Source organism: Pristiophorus japonicus, chromosome 22 (assembly GCF_044704955.1).
Source record: "Pristiophorus japonicus isolate sPriJap1 chromosome 22, sPriJap1.hap1, whole genome shotgun sequence".
In the NCBI taxonomy this organism is placed as follows: Eukaryota; Metazoa; Chordata; class Chondrichthyes; family Pristiophoridae; genus Pristiophorus; species Pristiophorus japonicus.
The window spans coordinates 23,547,200-23,562,576 of NC_091998.1; the positions used below are offsets into that span (position 1 = coordinate 23,547,200).

The 15,377-nt window shown below is 43.8% G+C and overlaps 1 protein-coding gene across 1 annotated transcript in view; it reads left to right on the plus strand.

Annotated features, from left to right (window-relative positions):
- ptpn20 (protein tyrosine phosphatase non-receptor type 20) overlaps window positions 1-15,377 on the plus strand; it is a 473,076-nt gene that overhangs the window by 370,973 nt on the left and 86,726 nt on the right. Inside the window, exons 37-40 of the mRNA XM_070865389.1 lie at window positions 6,453-6,497; window positions 7,662-7,736; window positions 9,105-9,160; window positions 9,476-9,637. Coding sequence (XP_070721490.1) covers window positions 6,453-6,497; window positions 7,662-7,736; window positions 9,105-9,160; window positions 9,476-9,637 — 338 coding nt within the window. The remainder of the gene's footprint in view (window positions 1-6,452; window positions 6,498-7,661; window positions 7,737-9,104; window positions 9,161-9,475; window positions 9,638-15,377) is intronic.

The following is a 15,377-nucleotide window of genomic DNA, read 5'->3' on the forward strand; positions in this document are numbered from 1 at the left end:
CAAGCCGGCTTCCAATGGCCAGGCAAAACGTGCGGTCCAAATCATAAAACAAGGCATGCTCCGGATTCAAGGACCCTCCTTTCAATGCCGCCTATCGCCCCTCCTGCTGGCCTACAGGTCCCGACCGCATTCGCTCACGGGAGTCCCACCCGCGGAACTACTCATGAAACGTACACTTAAAACTCGGCTGTCCCTCATTCATCCTGTCGTGTCAGACATTGTTGAGGGCAAGCGCCAGTCCCAAAATGAGTACCATGACCGTAACTCAAAGGGGAGATGTATAGAAATCGATGACCCTGTATTTGTTTTTAATCACGCTTTGGAGCCCAAGTGGCTTGAGGGTACTATAATTGGTAAAGAGGGGTATAGGGTCATAGTGGTCAGACTTAACAATGGACAAATATGCCGCAAGCATCTGAACCAAGTAAAAAAAAGGTTCAGCATGGACACTGAGGAACCTGAGGAAGATCATGAGATGCTGCCCACATCACCGCCAGTGAACGAGCAACAAGAACCTTCAGCAGCATGCACAGTCCCTGCGGCCAGCCCGGATGAGCGGAATCACCACAGGTGACAGAGACGCATGCCAAGGCTCAACAACCAGAGCCCCAACTGCGGCGCTCCACGAGAGAGCATCGACCGCCTGAAAGACTCAATCTTTGACCCAAAGATGTTGGGGGGGGGAGGTGATGTCATGTATGTAACCTTCATGTAACTGTAACCTTCATGTAACAACACTGTACACTGTATACACCTAAGAAATGTACACCTTGACCACAGGGGGTGAACTTGTGGGAGACACTCCTCACCTGGTCATCCAGGGATATAAAGGGAGGTCCCACACAGGGTCATCACTCCTTGGTCCTGTGAATAAAGGTACAGGTCACAGAGTGACCTTGTCTCCAGTATGTGCCTCGTGTTGATTTACAGTAGAGTGTAAGGACATAACAGACATAATGACCATCTTTAACTGTTTAACTGTTAATCCGTTTAACCTGACATCCTGCCTTAACATTACACAAGAAGCAGGATGACCTATCCAATCCTAGATAGTTAATGTGTGATACTGCTTGGGGGCTTCCATTGTTCTGGCCAATTCTCAAATGGAATGCAACCAACCTGTCTGCTTTCTGCTATTCCCATTGCCCCGTCTAATCTCCAATACCAGCACATCCTAATGGACGAGAGATATGATGATTGACCTTACACAAAACAAGTTCTGACAGACTGGGTCCTGCAAAGAGAGGCAGGATTCCACTGGATCCTCGTGGCAAAAAGGAGTTAGTACAGCGCGATGGGACCATTAATGGGGGCACTCCCGATTCTGCATATGGCCATTCCGTCGCTGCCCAAGGTCCCTGGTTGCAGGACATCACTAGGGCTGAAAATATAAAGGGAAAAATTAGGAAGTACGGATCAGGTGACAGAAATCTGAGTTGTAAAAGCCCGAACACTGTCGCACAAAGAAGACTGAGAGAAGTCATGAGTCCCACAGCTTCATTGTCGTGTTAAAGAATGAGTCAGAATGGACGATGAGCCTTGGTTTAAACAGGTTCACAATCAACAATAACAACAACTTGTCTTTATATAGTGCCTTTAACGTAGCGAAACATCCCACGGCGCTTCACAGGAGTGTTATGAGCTAAACAATTTAACACCGAGCTGCATAAGTAGAAATTAGCGCAGGTGACCAAAAGCTTAGTCAAAGAGGTAGGTTTTAAGGAGCGTCTGGAAGGAGGAAAGAGAGGCTGAGAGGTTTAGGGAGGGAGTTCCAGAGCTTGGGGCCTAGGCAGCAGAAGGTTGAGCGATTATAATCCGGAATGCTCAGGAGGGCAGAATTAGAGGCACAGACATCTCGGGCGGGGGGAGGGGGGCGGTTGTGGGGCTGGAGGAGATTACAGAGATAGGGAGGGTCAAGGGAGGGCATGGAGGGATTTGAAAACAAGGACGAGAATTTTGAAGTCGAGGGAATCAGTAACAAAGGGGCTTCGGCTCGGGATTACAAGTAAAACAAAGGGAGAAAAGTTCGAAGAAATGTTTCACACAATTGGAATGCTTTTGACACAAGAGGCTCGTGAGACAGGGACAATGACGTTACTTAAAAAAGAATGGGATAAGTATTTGAAACCAAAGATCGTAAAGTATCCAAGAAAAGAATGGAGATGTAACTCTCGTTAAAGAGCCAACACCAGCACAGGCTGACTGGGCTCCTCCCACTGCAATCTCTATGAACAACAGGACGAAGCAGGGAGGAGGAAGAACAGGTAGGGCAGGAGATTTGGAGCGGACAAGGAAAAAAAGAGGGAAAAGTTCAGAAGAACACTGACCTACAAAATAGGGAAAGACAGGAAAGGCTGTGATAGAGGGAGACAGCCAGACAGAAAGAGAGGGAGCTTCGAGGTTAGAGATGCGCGTGGGATCAGGGGAGTGCGATCATAGAACGATACTGCACAGAAGGAGGCCATTCATCCCATTGTGCCTGTACTGGCTCTTTGAAAGAGATATCCAGTAAGTCCCACTCCCCAGCTCTTTCCCCATAGCCCTGCAAATTTTTCCTTTTCAAGCATTCATCCAATTCCTTTTTGAAGGTTACTGTTTGAATCTGCTTCTGCCATCCTTTCAGGCAGTGAATTCCAGATCACAACAACTCGCTGTGAGAGAAAAAATTCCCTTCCTTCTCTCTCTGATTCTTTTCCTAATTACCTTAAATCTGTGTCCTCTGGTTACCAACCTTTCTGCCAGTTTCCCCTCAAAACCCCTCATAATTTTGAACACTATATTAAATCGCCCCTTAATCTTTCTCTGTTGTGTGGAGAACAATCCCAGCATCTCTAGTCTCTCAGATAAATGAGGTCCCTCGCCCTTGGTACTATTCTGGTAAATCTCCTCTGCACCCTCAACTAGGCCTTGACATCCTTCCTAAAGTGTGCGCCCAGATTGGCTCTGATTTTAACTCAAGGTGGATTCCCCACTCAGGCCCGAGTTAAAATTACAGTCGGGCCTCGATGATGTCATCAGGCTGCAACATGCATATGTAAAGAAGGACCCTGTTGGCTCCGGGCGCCTGTCCTTGCTGCCTGCTCAGGAGAGCAGGTTAAAATTCCAGAGGTTGCGATCATGACGGCTTTCAGACAGGTAAGAACCAGGGCAATTTTAACCACCCACCCGCCAGGTTTGAGCTGAGGCCTAACCAGTGATTTATAACGGTGTGGCATATTAAATATTGCCTCATAGAAAACAAACTATGGTACTTATGATTCAATTTGGCTCCATTCATTCCAATATTCAAGCCACAATTATTGCTAATAACCACGTTAGAGTCATTCCCTGTGAGGGGGAGGGAATGAGCGAGTTTTCAGATACGAGTTAGAATAATTTACTCTCAACCGCACTGAGTGACAGTGTCTTATTCTCTGGAGGAGGAGGTTTAAGTGGTCGGCAATGATTCGAATCTTTCCTGTGCGAAGACTGTGATCTCCGCGGGAGCGACATAAACGAGACAGAGCTGTCTCTGCACTGGCAGCAATAACCGAGGCCTAATTGAGGCTTCGCTGACTGAATACAGGCAGCAGGCTAGTTACATAGGAATATGTCGGAGACAGCCCCGCTCCAGCTCTCTCAGTACCAGATGCCTTCTAGGTTTCGCTATACTCGCAATGAAGAAATTATGTTGGAGATCAGTTAATTTGATCCTCTTAGCTTTGACATTTGGCTACCAAACTATTTTTATTTTTAAGGAGAGCATGTAAGAATTCTCTGCTCTTCCATTCATGTGTGAATGTATTAGGTCAGCTACCCATCCCATAATTCATGTGTGAATGTATTAGGTCAGCTATCCATCTCATAATTCATGTGTGAATGTATTAGGTCAGCAACATGTAATGTATTTGCTTCATGAGTTCTTGGCTTAAGAATTCATAACAACACATTGCTATTAAGAACTAGTTGGTTTATTAGTAAATCACTGGTCTGGTCTTAGCTGGAGTATTGTGTCCAGTTTTGGGCACCACACTTTCGGGAGGGAGTCAAGTCTTGGAGAGGGTTTAACAGAATGCAGCCAGGAATGAGGGACTTCAGTTATGTATTGCGACTGGAGAAGCTGGGGTTGTTTTCAGAGCAGAAAAGGTTAAAGGGGGCTTCAATAGAGGTGTTCAAAATTCTGAGGGGTTTTGATGGAGAACAACTGTTTACACTGGCAGGAGGGTCGGTAACCAGACACAGACTTAAAATCACTGGCAAAAGATCCAGAGGGGAAATGAGGAGAACTGTTTTTAAGCAGCGAGTTGTTGTGATCTGGAACGCACTGTCTGAAAGGGTGGTGCAAACAGATTCAATTGTAACTTTCAAAAGGGAATTGGATGTATACTTGAAAAGGAGAAATTTGTAAGACAATGGAGAAAGAGCAAGGGGAGTGGGATTAATTGGATCACTCTTTCAAAGAGCCGGCACAGTCACGATGGGCCAAATGGCCTCCTTCTGTGCTGTATGATGTTATGATTCTATGAAAGTGCTCTGCATTTTATCAAAGACTATACTCAGTCGAAATTTCTTCAGACTTAAAAAACAAAATGGCAATTGTGTCATTGACAAGGGGGCCCTCGAGTTAGGCCTCTCTTGCTGCTAGGCCGCTCTGGTGACATCACTGAAGGAAGCGTTTCCATAGGAAGCAGTGTTCGGGGAGGGGAGGGGTTGACTTTAGACAAGCCCAAGGGCTGATGTGGAGCTGGTCGCTGCAGGAAACCATGACAACGGGTAGGATATTTGCCTTTCCGACTTGGCGTGTGGTTTCCCAGGGTGAGGCAGCTTTAGAACATCTTTCAGGCCAGTGGGAAACTATGGCTGATCCCACACCGTTTCCCAGGGAGCAGCTGTGATATGCACAGGAGTGCTCCCTCTCAGCGCCGTCATCGGAGTGGACTAATGGCGAGGGAGACCTGGCCTGACTGTCTGTGTCCAGCATCAAAATCAACACTTTTTGAAAAAATTGCATATTATTTTCTTCTGTAAAAGAGAGAAGATTTTGAACAAAAAGTACTTGTGACTCTCCTTTGACCTTTTAAAAGTCAGATATGAATGACACAGAATTATGCTAACAATCACATTGCAAAATTGAATAATCATTTACTGATCACGACATCTGGTATCACGTTTTTCACAATTGTGTGACACTGCACAGGATTAGATTTATAATAACCCATTCTTATTTGCATATAGCAATGCACCTCATTACAAGCTGGCTGTGAGTCACTTGATCCAGTGATTTGTTAAATCTTGTCTGTCTCGGTTCTTGTCTAGTCCTGCACCAATCCTGTGACTGTGGTTAACCAAAGCCCAGAACCCCATCAAGACTGATTGCGTTTGGTGTGGGGGGGGGGAGGCGGGGTAGGAGATTGGGACAGCCAACCTTGATTAATAAACGGACATACTTGGTCACATTTGTGCCAAGCTGTTCCACAATTCGGAAGATTGCAGATATAAGTGAGCATCTTAAAATATCTAATACTAGGGACGACCTTGTCAGTATTCAACATCAAGTGGATTCCAAGGAGTTTGCAAGTACCAATGGCTGAGGAATTAGCTATGGTTATGGTATGAATCTGAGGGCAGTTAATCCTTTGAAAATTTCGTGCTTCTGAATTTAAACCCCAATATGTCGTTGGGGTGGAAATTCAGTCGCGCCTCGGTTGTGGCATTAACCCGGGCGGAGCGGTAAATGGTTTGCGCCTCCAACTGCAAAATTCACCAGCTGGGCCCTGAGTGTGGAGCGGGGCGCTAAGGGAGGCGTTCCACACCTCTTTTAGGGCGCTAAGCCAGCTGAGCAAATGATAATCCCGAGGTAAACAGCCGGCCTCAGAGCGCCCGAAAAAGAATCTGAAAAAAAACACACCAAAAAACACCCCCACTACATTACTCACACCACCACAACATAAATCGCAAAGTTAAAAACCTCAGATCGGCATTACATATCTCACTGCTGCCGCGACAGCTCGGACCGCCATCTTCCACAGGTGTTCCGACCGGGCCACGCTGCATGGCGCTACGGGTCGGACACCAACCAAATATCGAGTTGCACACCGGCTCGCCTCTTCCGGGCAGTAATGCTCTGCGCCCCCTCGAAACCGGCACCGAATGTCCCAGCGGGGCGCAGGATGCTGCTCGCCCGGCCGGAAGTGCTTACCGCCAACATTGCCATCCCTCTGGGGCGCTAACATAGCCCTTTATTTATTGCAAACCTCCTGAGTACTCTCTGGCTCTGAATTCAGACTCGTGCAAACACTGAAGTTGTAATCTATAAAAGTAGCAGAGCTGCAGGCTCTGCTGTGTCCCTCTGGAATCAGGACGGGCTCTGTCAACTGTCTATTTTACTCTCTACATCTGTAACTCTGTTTTGTTTCCCTCCTTTTCTTCACTTACTGTGTTGTCTTTTTATCTTTTATTCCCTTAATTTCCAGGAACTACAAACAAAAAGAAAAGTAAAATCTGTTTAGCACTAAAAGGCAAGTGCAAAAATTCTGTATGTGTGATTGCCTCGCGTTGTGTGATTTTTTTTCCTCCCTATTTCTTCCATTTAGAGATAGTGCTGTCTCATGTCAAACCATCTCAAAGCACTGCAGTCATTTTTGAAACCTATCGACTGTTATTATGTAGGAAACACACTTGTTATTCCATATCCCACAACAAGAGGCGAACAAACAATGAGTCTGTATTTTTTGGTGATATTGGATGAAGGAGGACTGTAGATGAGGAACACTGGAGAAATTCTGACACTTGACCTTGAATGTCCACCTCAATCAGCAAATAGGACCTCAATTTAACGTCTCATCTGAAGGACACCACCACCAGTAATGACACATCCATCTGTGCTGTACTGAAGTGTCGGCTTAGATGATCAACACCCTGATGCAGGACTCAAACCTTCAACCTTCTGTCCCAGAGGCAAAAATGTTACCAGCTGAAACGAGCTGACACACTTGTTCCATTCCTCTTTAGGGTTTATTTTAAGAACATAGCAAACTGATGGGCAGGAAAAGACCATGTGGTCCATCAAGCCTGACCCACTGCATGATGGCCAACTGCACCTAATCTTCAGTCATTTAAGGAGAATGGGAGATGGCCTTCGGATGTGATGCTGCATTTTCAAGGAAGCTTTCAGAGTAGATGTTGTCTTGGTGTATGGACTTAATAGAGTGATAGACATAGGCACAATGAACACTAAAGTATAATTTTTTTCCTGAAGATTTACTATTAAAGGCATGTGACAAGTCCATGTTCCTAGTACAGCAAGTGCTCCCAATGATGTCATCCAATCACAGAGCTTTGATATTCTTCGAAGAGGAAGTTCGGGAGTAACAGTGATTGGAAAGTTGATGCAACGAATCTCACAGAGATGGAAGGATTACTCACTCATTCCACATACCCACCTACTAACCTGTCTGGGGAAGTCTAGCTTCCTGATCCTTTACTGCTTAACTAAAAGCAAGGAGGCACGGAACTAAAGGCGGAATTGGCTAGGGAATTCCAAATGAGACATTGGGAGCCATCTGCCGAGTGAGTGCCCAGGGAAAGGGTTCGATCACCTGTCTCAGGTTAAATGGTGACCTGCTTTCTTCGGTTCTTGTGCGAGTTGTGAATTATACATGTTTTTTCTTTGTGAACTTAAGGCTTTGGTGAATATAAGCTGACATTAAAAGGAGGACAAAGCCAGCTTGAACAGGAGAAGCGGCGGACGTTCGATGGTAAGGGGGCCTTCCCGTTGTTTTAATTCAGTTCTATATATCTTCTCTCTCCGCGTCAGCAACCAGACTGTCTGCTGAAGGAAGAACTTGTTGAGTTCCCGCTCCCATTTATTAGGAGGATTAATTATTACCAAGCTGTTTGTCTCCGGCTGTGGTATTGGTGCACATTTCTGCATCTGATCCAGTGCCTGACCGATTGCCCCCTGGGCTGACAAGTAGCATTGAGAGGTTGCTGAGTAACAGTGAGCCCGGAGGCCGAAGAGAGTCAGGGCGTAAAAGTAGCTGATTTAGAATAAGGAAACAGCGAAAGGCAACACAGAACTGGAAACGACGTGAATTACTACAAGGTTGTAAGTTATTCAAATTCTCAGCAGAGATTAAAGAAAAGTATTTGAATGCATTTAATATATATGTTTTTATAAAATGAATAAGTCTGGTTTATAAAGAAGAAAGAAAGAGAGAGAGAGAGAGAGAGAATGAGAAATAGAGAGAAATAGAGAGAGAAAGAGAGAAAGAAAGAGAAAGAACGAGAGAGAGAACGAGAATGAGAAATAGAGAGAGAAAGAGAGAAAGAAAGAGAGAAAGAAAGAAAGAAAGACTTGTATTTATATAGCGCCTTTCATGACCATCAGATGTCTCAAAGCGCTTTACAGCCAATGAAATACTGTTGGAGTGTAGTCACTGTTGTAATGTAAGAAATCCCAGAATATTAGCATAGGTATACAGAGCTTTCAAAGATTCTCTCAAGGGAAAATTATATATGGTAAACAGATGTTTGAAGTATGTAGATAAATACTAAAGTATTTATAAATTGCTGTTTGTATTCAATTTAAATCATTAAATGCTGATTGCTGTAACTATTCAGTCCACATATTTACCCCTTGCAAAGAAAAAGCAAGAATTGGTTCGAAGGTTGATCCTCCCTACGATTCAAGGAATTGACTCTGTTAACAGCAGCAACTTGAATTTATATAGCGCCTCTAAAGTAGCGAAACATCCCAAGGCGCTTCACAGGAGCGTTATCAAACAAAATTTAACGCCGCACCACATAAGGAGAAATTAGGGCAGGAAGTGGTGTGTATAAAGGAGCGTCTTAAAGGAGGAGAGAGAGGCGGTGAGATTTAGGGGAGGGAATTCCAGAGCTTAGGGCCTCGGCAGCTGACGGCACGACCGCCAATGGTGGAGCGATTAACATCAGGGCTGTTCGAGGGGCCAGAACTGGAGGAGCGCAGGTATCTCTGAGGGCTGTGGAGCTGAAGGAGATTCCAGAGATAGGGAGGGACAAGGCCACGGAGCAATTTGAAGACGAGCGTAAACAATGTTGTTCAATTTGGATGTTTTTTTTTTCACGTTATTATATTTTTTTAGGAAAGCAGCCCTATGTGCGATCTCAAGCTAACTCTACTCTGCCTTCAGAATCTGAGGTATCCTGTTTTTCAAAAATGTGTTTATAAGTGTAACACTGTCGGCGTTCCTGCTAGCTGCAGGAATTATTACTTTACAGTATTTCTTATTTTACGTATAACTTTGCATGCATTCATCAGCGTAATGTTGCTCTGGGAAGTAAGTAGTAAGCTGTTACTGAATGCTGTGTAAATTTTGAATGGCTGTTCTTTATATATAATTGTCTTGTCAACCCAGTAACAGGACCTAACCATATCTTACTGAAGACTCACTCCTCCTCTACTGTTCTGGAGGTGTTGAATGAAACCACAGCTACCCTTTTTATCTCCTGGCAGAGCTCTATAATCCACATTGAATTGGAAAAACCAAAAAACGGTGGTTTGGGCTTTGCACTGGTGGGTGGTGACAATGGAACTGCTGTGCTGGTGAAGGCGATTAGCCCGGGCAGTGTCGCAGATCTTGATGGGAGACTCAAAGTCCGAGACAGTCTTTTGCAGGTAACGTCACTCGGGGAATAACCTGCAGTTCCTTTTGCTGCGGGCAGCACGTCAATTGGTTCATGCGAGTCGTGAGAAAGACATTTATATAGCCGCCTTTCATGACCTCAGGATGCCCCAAAGTACTTTTCACCCAATTAAGTACATTTGAAGTGTTGTACTGTGGGAAGGAACAGCCAATCTGTGCATAGCTCCCACAAACAGCAACGTGACAATGACCAACTAATCTGTTTTTAGTGATGTTGGTTGAGGGATAAGTATTGGCAAGGACACCGGGGAAAGCTCCCCTGCTCTTCTTCAAAACAGTGCCGTGGGATCTTTTACGACAGGGCCTCGGTTTAACGTCTCTTCCAAAAGACAGCACCTCCGACAGTGCAGCGCTCCCTCAGCACTGCACTGGAGTGTTAGCCTAGATTTTTGTGCTGAAGTCTCAGGAGGGGCTCCTTAAAAAGCGCTATGGGATGACCATTACAGTATTTCAAAGAGTCCGATAAGGTTAAGAATTCTCCCAATCGCCTGCCGTAACTTTGGTGGAAGATTGCTGGAAAAAAGCCGTTTGCGCTGTTTCTCCGGAAGTCCGTTAATCTTTGGTATGGCAGACAGTCAGGAACAACCCCAGGCGGACATTACTGATGCCGCAAGAAAAATCTAAAAGGAAAGTATTCTAGATCAAATTCTAGATGAAATTCTACTTATGTTTGTGATCTGTCTAAAGTTAAAAGAAAACTCCTGAGGCGATTGTCGATGATTGGAACTGTATACATTATATATAATATTTATATAGCCATTATCATTGGAAAAGTATATATGTAATATTGATATCATAATTATCAATATTTAATTTTGAGTTTGTCTCCAGCTATAAGAAGCTGGCTCTTTACAAGTTTGTGTGTGTGTTTTAGAGAGCACAATACAGTCAGTAAACCAATGCACTTTTTGTAACTGCAACTGAATAAGTAGTGCAAGTTTCCAGTCAGACACAGGTTATTCTCCTGAAAGTATATAGTAGTTAACTCTTCGCTGCTTAGCGCATTGTAGGAAAAATAAAAGTGAAGCCAGAAGGATATTTAAAACCATGTGCTTATTATGAAGACTTAATTTTAAATAAACAGAAAGGTCTGGGTATTCTTGCAATGAAGCAATATATCAAACCTCTCCCCATTACTGAGGAAGGGATTTGTGGGAAAAGTAGAAACAAAGCCAGTAGGATAGGATTGGGATAAAACATTCCTTGTAAACAGCCCTGTACATTCCTTGGAATTATTTGATCATCTTTGTATATAGATGTATCAGCATGACGATTCTTATCAACAGACATGTCATAAGCTAAAAGCAAAGCCAGAAATAATAACTTTTATTTATATAGCACCTTTAACACAGTAAAACATCCCAAGGCGCTTCACAACAGTGTTACAAGACAAACAGATAAATTTGACACCGAGCCACAAAAGATTAAATTAAGGCAGATGACCACAAGCTTGTTTAAAGAGGTAGGTTTTAAGGAGCGTCTTAAAGGAGGAATGAGAGGTGGAGAGGTGGTGAGGTTTAGGGAGGGAGTTCCAGAGCTTAGAGCCCAAACAGCTGAAGGCACGGCCACCGATGGTTGAGCAATTATAATGAGGGATGTTCAAGAGGGCAGAATTTGAGGAGCGCAGACATCTTGTAGGGTTGTGAGGCTGAAAAAGATTTCAGAGATAGGGAGGGCCATGGAGTGAATTGTAAACAAGGATGAGAATTTTGAGATCGAGGCGTTGTTTAACCGGGAGCCAATGTAGGTCAGAAAGCACAGGGGTGATGGGTGATCGTTAATTGGAATGGGGGATGTAACTCAGACTAATGAAGACGCAATTCAGCTCAGAGAGAGGAATCATGAAGTATTGACCAGTCAAATCTATCATTTATATTCTTGAGCACTCGGAAATACAAGAGCCACTTTTAGAGGCACTGGCCAGGAGCTGCAAGTCCGGTGCATGGGTTAGCTCACTTCATTTGCAATAGACTGCATTTTCCATTGAAGAAAGAAACCAGTGTTTCTGAGGCTCTGCTGATGGCCAGTGTAGTACTCCTTAAAGCTCCAGGTTTGATGTAAATGGGTCCCTGGTTGGATCTGGGCCTGTCTCACCATTTCTTTACCGCCAGCGTTACTCGTCCATTTCAAACTGTTGTGGCAGGATGGCCAGGCCTGTGGGAGTAGGCTTCTTAAAGGTGAGTGTTACTTTTCAACTTTTGCTTGTCAAGTTCGTTTTTAAAAAAAATTTAGTTTGTTGATTTGGCTGAAAATTTACTCCTGCATTAATATTTCTCGCTGTTTATGGCTGATATTTTGCATTACAAGACTTTTATTTCCAAACCAATATCTTAGAACCAACTTGCTAGCTATATCACTTGCAGCAAACAAAGTGCGATGGGGACTGCTTTGGCGATTTGGGGGAGGATGAGTGGTTTCTGAGGAGGAAAGGAAGGCAAGTGCCTCTGTTCCTCATGTACATGTCCACCCTTACCCCAGAGCCTACATTTATTGGCACAGTCTGTCCATTCTACACCTCTTGGAGCAGCCCATTCTTCTCTACCTCCACTTCATAAAGGGCTACCACATGGCTATGCCATCTCTTGGACCACAACTTGTACCACAGAGGCACCTCTTCCATTATTATTAAGCTTTTACACCAGCTTACAGATCCTTCCAAGCCACCGATGGTGACATGACAAATCAGTTCGTCAGCAGTCCACAGACGCACCGAGCAAGTGATAGCGGCACTGCTTGCACGCGCACGGACAGCACACGCACCATTTACCCTGCGGAAGGAGGGCATCAGCTTGCCAGCCACAGGATGCCCCCGGCGCACTGAGCCACTGAGCCTCACCAGCATGTTCTGTACCAAACGGGCGAACCTGTTCTCACCCAACTCACACAAGCAGCATCTTCACTTTGCCAAACATCGCACAGCTTGGGCTATGCTATTCTACCACTTGCCTATAAACTTTGTCTCTGCATTAGAGGTGCTTTCACTTCAGTTTTGCCTGGTACTTCTCTCTCCTTATCCTCCCCCAGCCTTGGCAAATGCTTACAAATATTTAAAAGCAACTTTGAAGCTTTATAAATGTTGTAGCAATATCTGCCTCTCTCCCATATTGAGCAACATACATTTAAGTGCATACTTCGTTAACCTTGAGCTGCTGTCTAGATTCTATGCATCCCCATTAGGCTGGCTGTTGGCACAAGGCTAAAGTTGTGCTTGGAGTGGATGCTAATTATTTAAACGAGTTGACTGAACAAAATTAGGCGCTATCGCTTCAGTGTGCTGCTATCTTGAGCCAGGCAGCCAGCTATTCCCAGCACAGATTAAGCATAATCGAGGCATAATCTAAGAGAGAGTAAATAAGTACATGCATGGGACAAAGCAAAAGACAGAAGCTGCTGGATGAAGCAGGGACACGGGCAATCGTGGATGAATTGGAGGCAGAACAGAGATGGCATCATCAATGGTTGCAAGGAGAGGCAAAGCCAGACATCAGAAAGGATTAAACTTTGACCCAACATTATAACTATATCCAAAACGATGGTCATAGATCTTTTTATTGGTATATAAACTCAATTAGAGAGGATGCATTTGCTATCAGGTAGCACACAGTATAATCTTTGAGAGTGTAATTCTGAAATTGGGCTCTGTTATGTTGAAGTCAGTCAAATCCCACTAATGCTGTGCTGTTGTACTCCTGAAGCCAAGTCAACGAGCTATTTGTGAAGATCACTCCGATATCATTGTTCTGCATGTGTCAAGTGAGGGAAATAAAGGAGTGTTGCAGATACTATTTTGTGTCAGTATTTATTTCTTGATCTCTGCTAAGCCAAGAGTTAAATGGTTTTCAATCCTAGCTGCATTTGATTCCGGTAATTGAAAGCATATTAAGATTATTGAAGTTGGTAAATGTAAGACATGCTGATGAACTTGAAGTCATACCTTAAACCTTTGGCCATAAAAGCTGATATACTTTCAACATTGATTATGGGCACAAGAACATCAGCAATTTCCAGCTAATCAGCCTCATCTTTGTTTCTGGCTGGCCCGGTTATGGCCCAGATTTTGCTGGAGCGGGACATCTCGCGGTGTTCCCCGTTAGTTAGACTTGCTCGTGCATGTTTAGGTTTTTAAATGTTCTGCCCACAAAGTTGCTGGGAGTGCGAGCGGGTAATGGGACAACAAGAGTGACAGGACATCTAGGACCGTGATGAACAACAGGACTGATAGTGTATCTCCTCAACCAATGAGATTTAAGGATTGTGAACTAAAAAGAGGAAGGACTGAGAAGGAGAGTGAATTAAAGGGGGCGAATTCAATGTCAAATCAGGTACAGAAAGAGAAATAAAGCGAGGGAAAGAAAGATTGGATTAGGAAGAGAGAGAAAGAGGTAGAAAGAAAAGGTAAGATAAAAATTTGCCATTTTTAAAAATCTCCTAAAACAATTCACAACCTGAAGGAAAAAGACTCCACACTTATAATTAAATAAAAACAGAAAATACTGGAAATACTCAGCAGGTCAGACAGCACCTGTGGAGAGAGAAACAAGTATGACATCTCAGGTCGATGAACTTCCCTCAGAAATTATACTTGTTCACTTTTTGGGCAAGAGAGGTTGATTGGCCATCAATAACAATGATCACATTGTTAAAAGGGTACATACGCTGTTAATTTCAATGGCTTAACTACAGACTTAACTTTCTGTGGCCTGTTTAATGGGAAATTAACATGCAAATGCAGCAATTTCAAGGAACTCATGGGGCGGTTAAGGGTGAGATGCCATTTTTGTAAAACCAGCACCTGGCGGTGACTTGCAAGTCACGGTGTATCTCTTCCTCGCCGCAAGTTACCGGCCGATTCGCGCATTAATAATGGTGAGCGTTGTTCTGATGCAGTTATTTATTCAGCAAAATCTGGGCCACAGTATGTCCAATCTTAATGGGAGCTTGGATATGCATTAATGAGATGACATCTGGGACTTGAACTTAACAGAGAAAGAAAATTAGCATTGCCCTTGTATTGTGCATTGTAAGGCAGCCAATTGCAGCTAATTGCTAATTCATTTGAACTCTTGCTGAGAATCAAGGATGATCTTGTAAAGTTTATATTTGTACTGTTTGGCTACACACTTTTATATGAATTGATGATGTTTCTGAAATGTTGTTTGATGAGCAGTAACTTGTTAAGGGTATGATGTCTTCCGAATGACCAATTGTATTAAGGTTACTTTGGATAGATGAGTATTAATGCTGCTGTTGTGTAGTTTAGCCAAATGATTGGAATGCCAGACGTTTTATGTGTGGCTGCTGAATGTTAAAAGTAGATATTCCAACACAAGGCAGTTTAAAATGAAAGGATTTGAATTTCCACGGAGTTTCTCCTGATTGTCCACCCATGACATCAGTGTAGGATCGCTGGAAAACACAGGAGAAGCGGCAGACGATTGGGAGAACCCTGACAGAAATTCAACCGTAAAGTCTGCATTGTGTGACTGAACCAGCCAAAGTTGAACTGCTGTCCTTAAGCTAAAAGCAGTCCGCTTCACTCAGTAAATTTAAAGGAGCAGTTCACTAATTTGGCTAAATTCATTTTGACCAGAGATTGTACCATATTTCACTGTTATAGCGAATACAATTTAATTTTGTATTACACCATAGCTGACTTTGCTGCTTTAGTTATAGATTCTATCCTTGGCCCTCTGAAAAGTACTGTCATTTGTT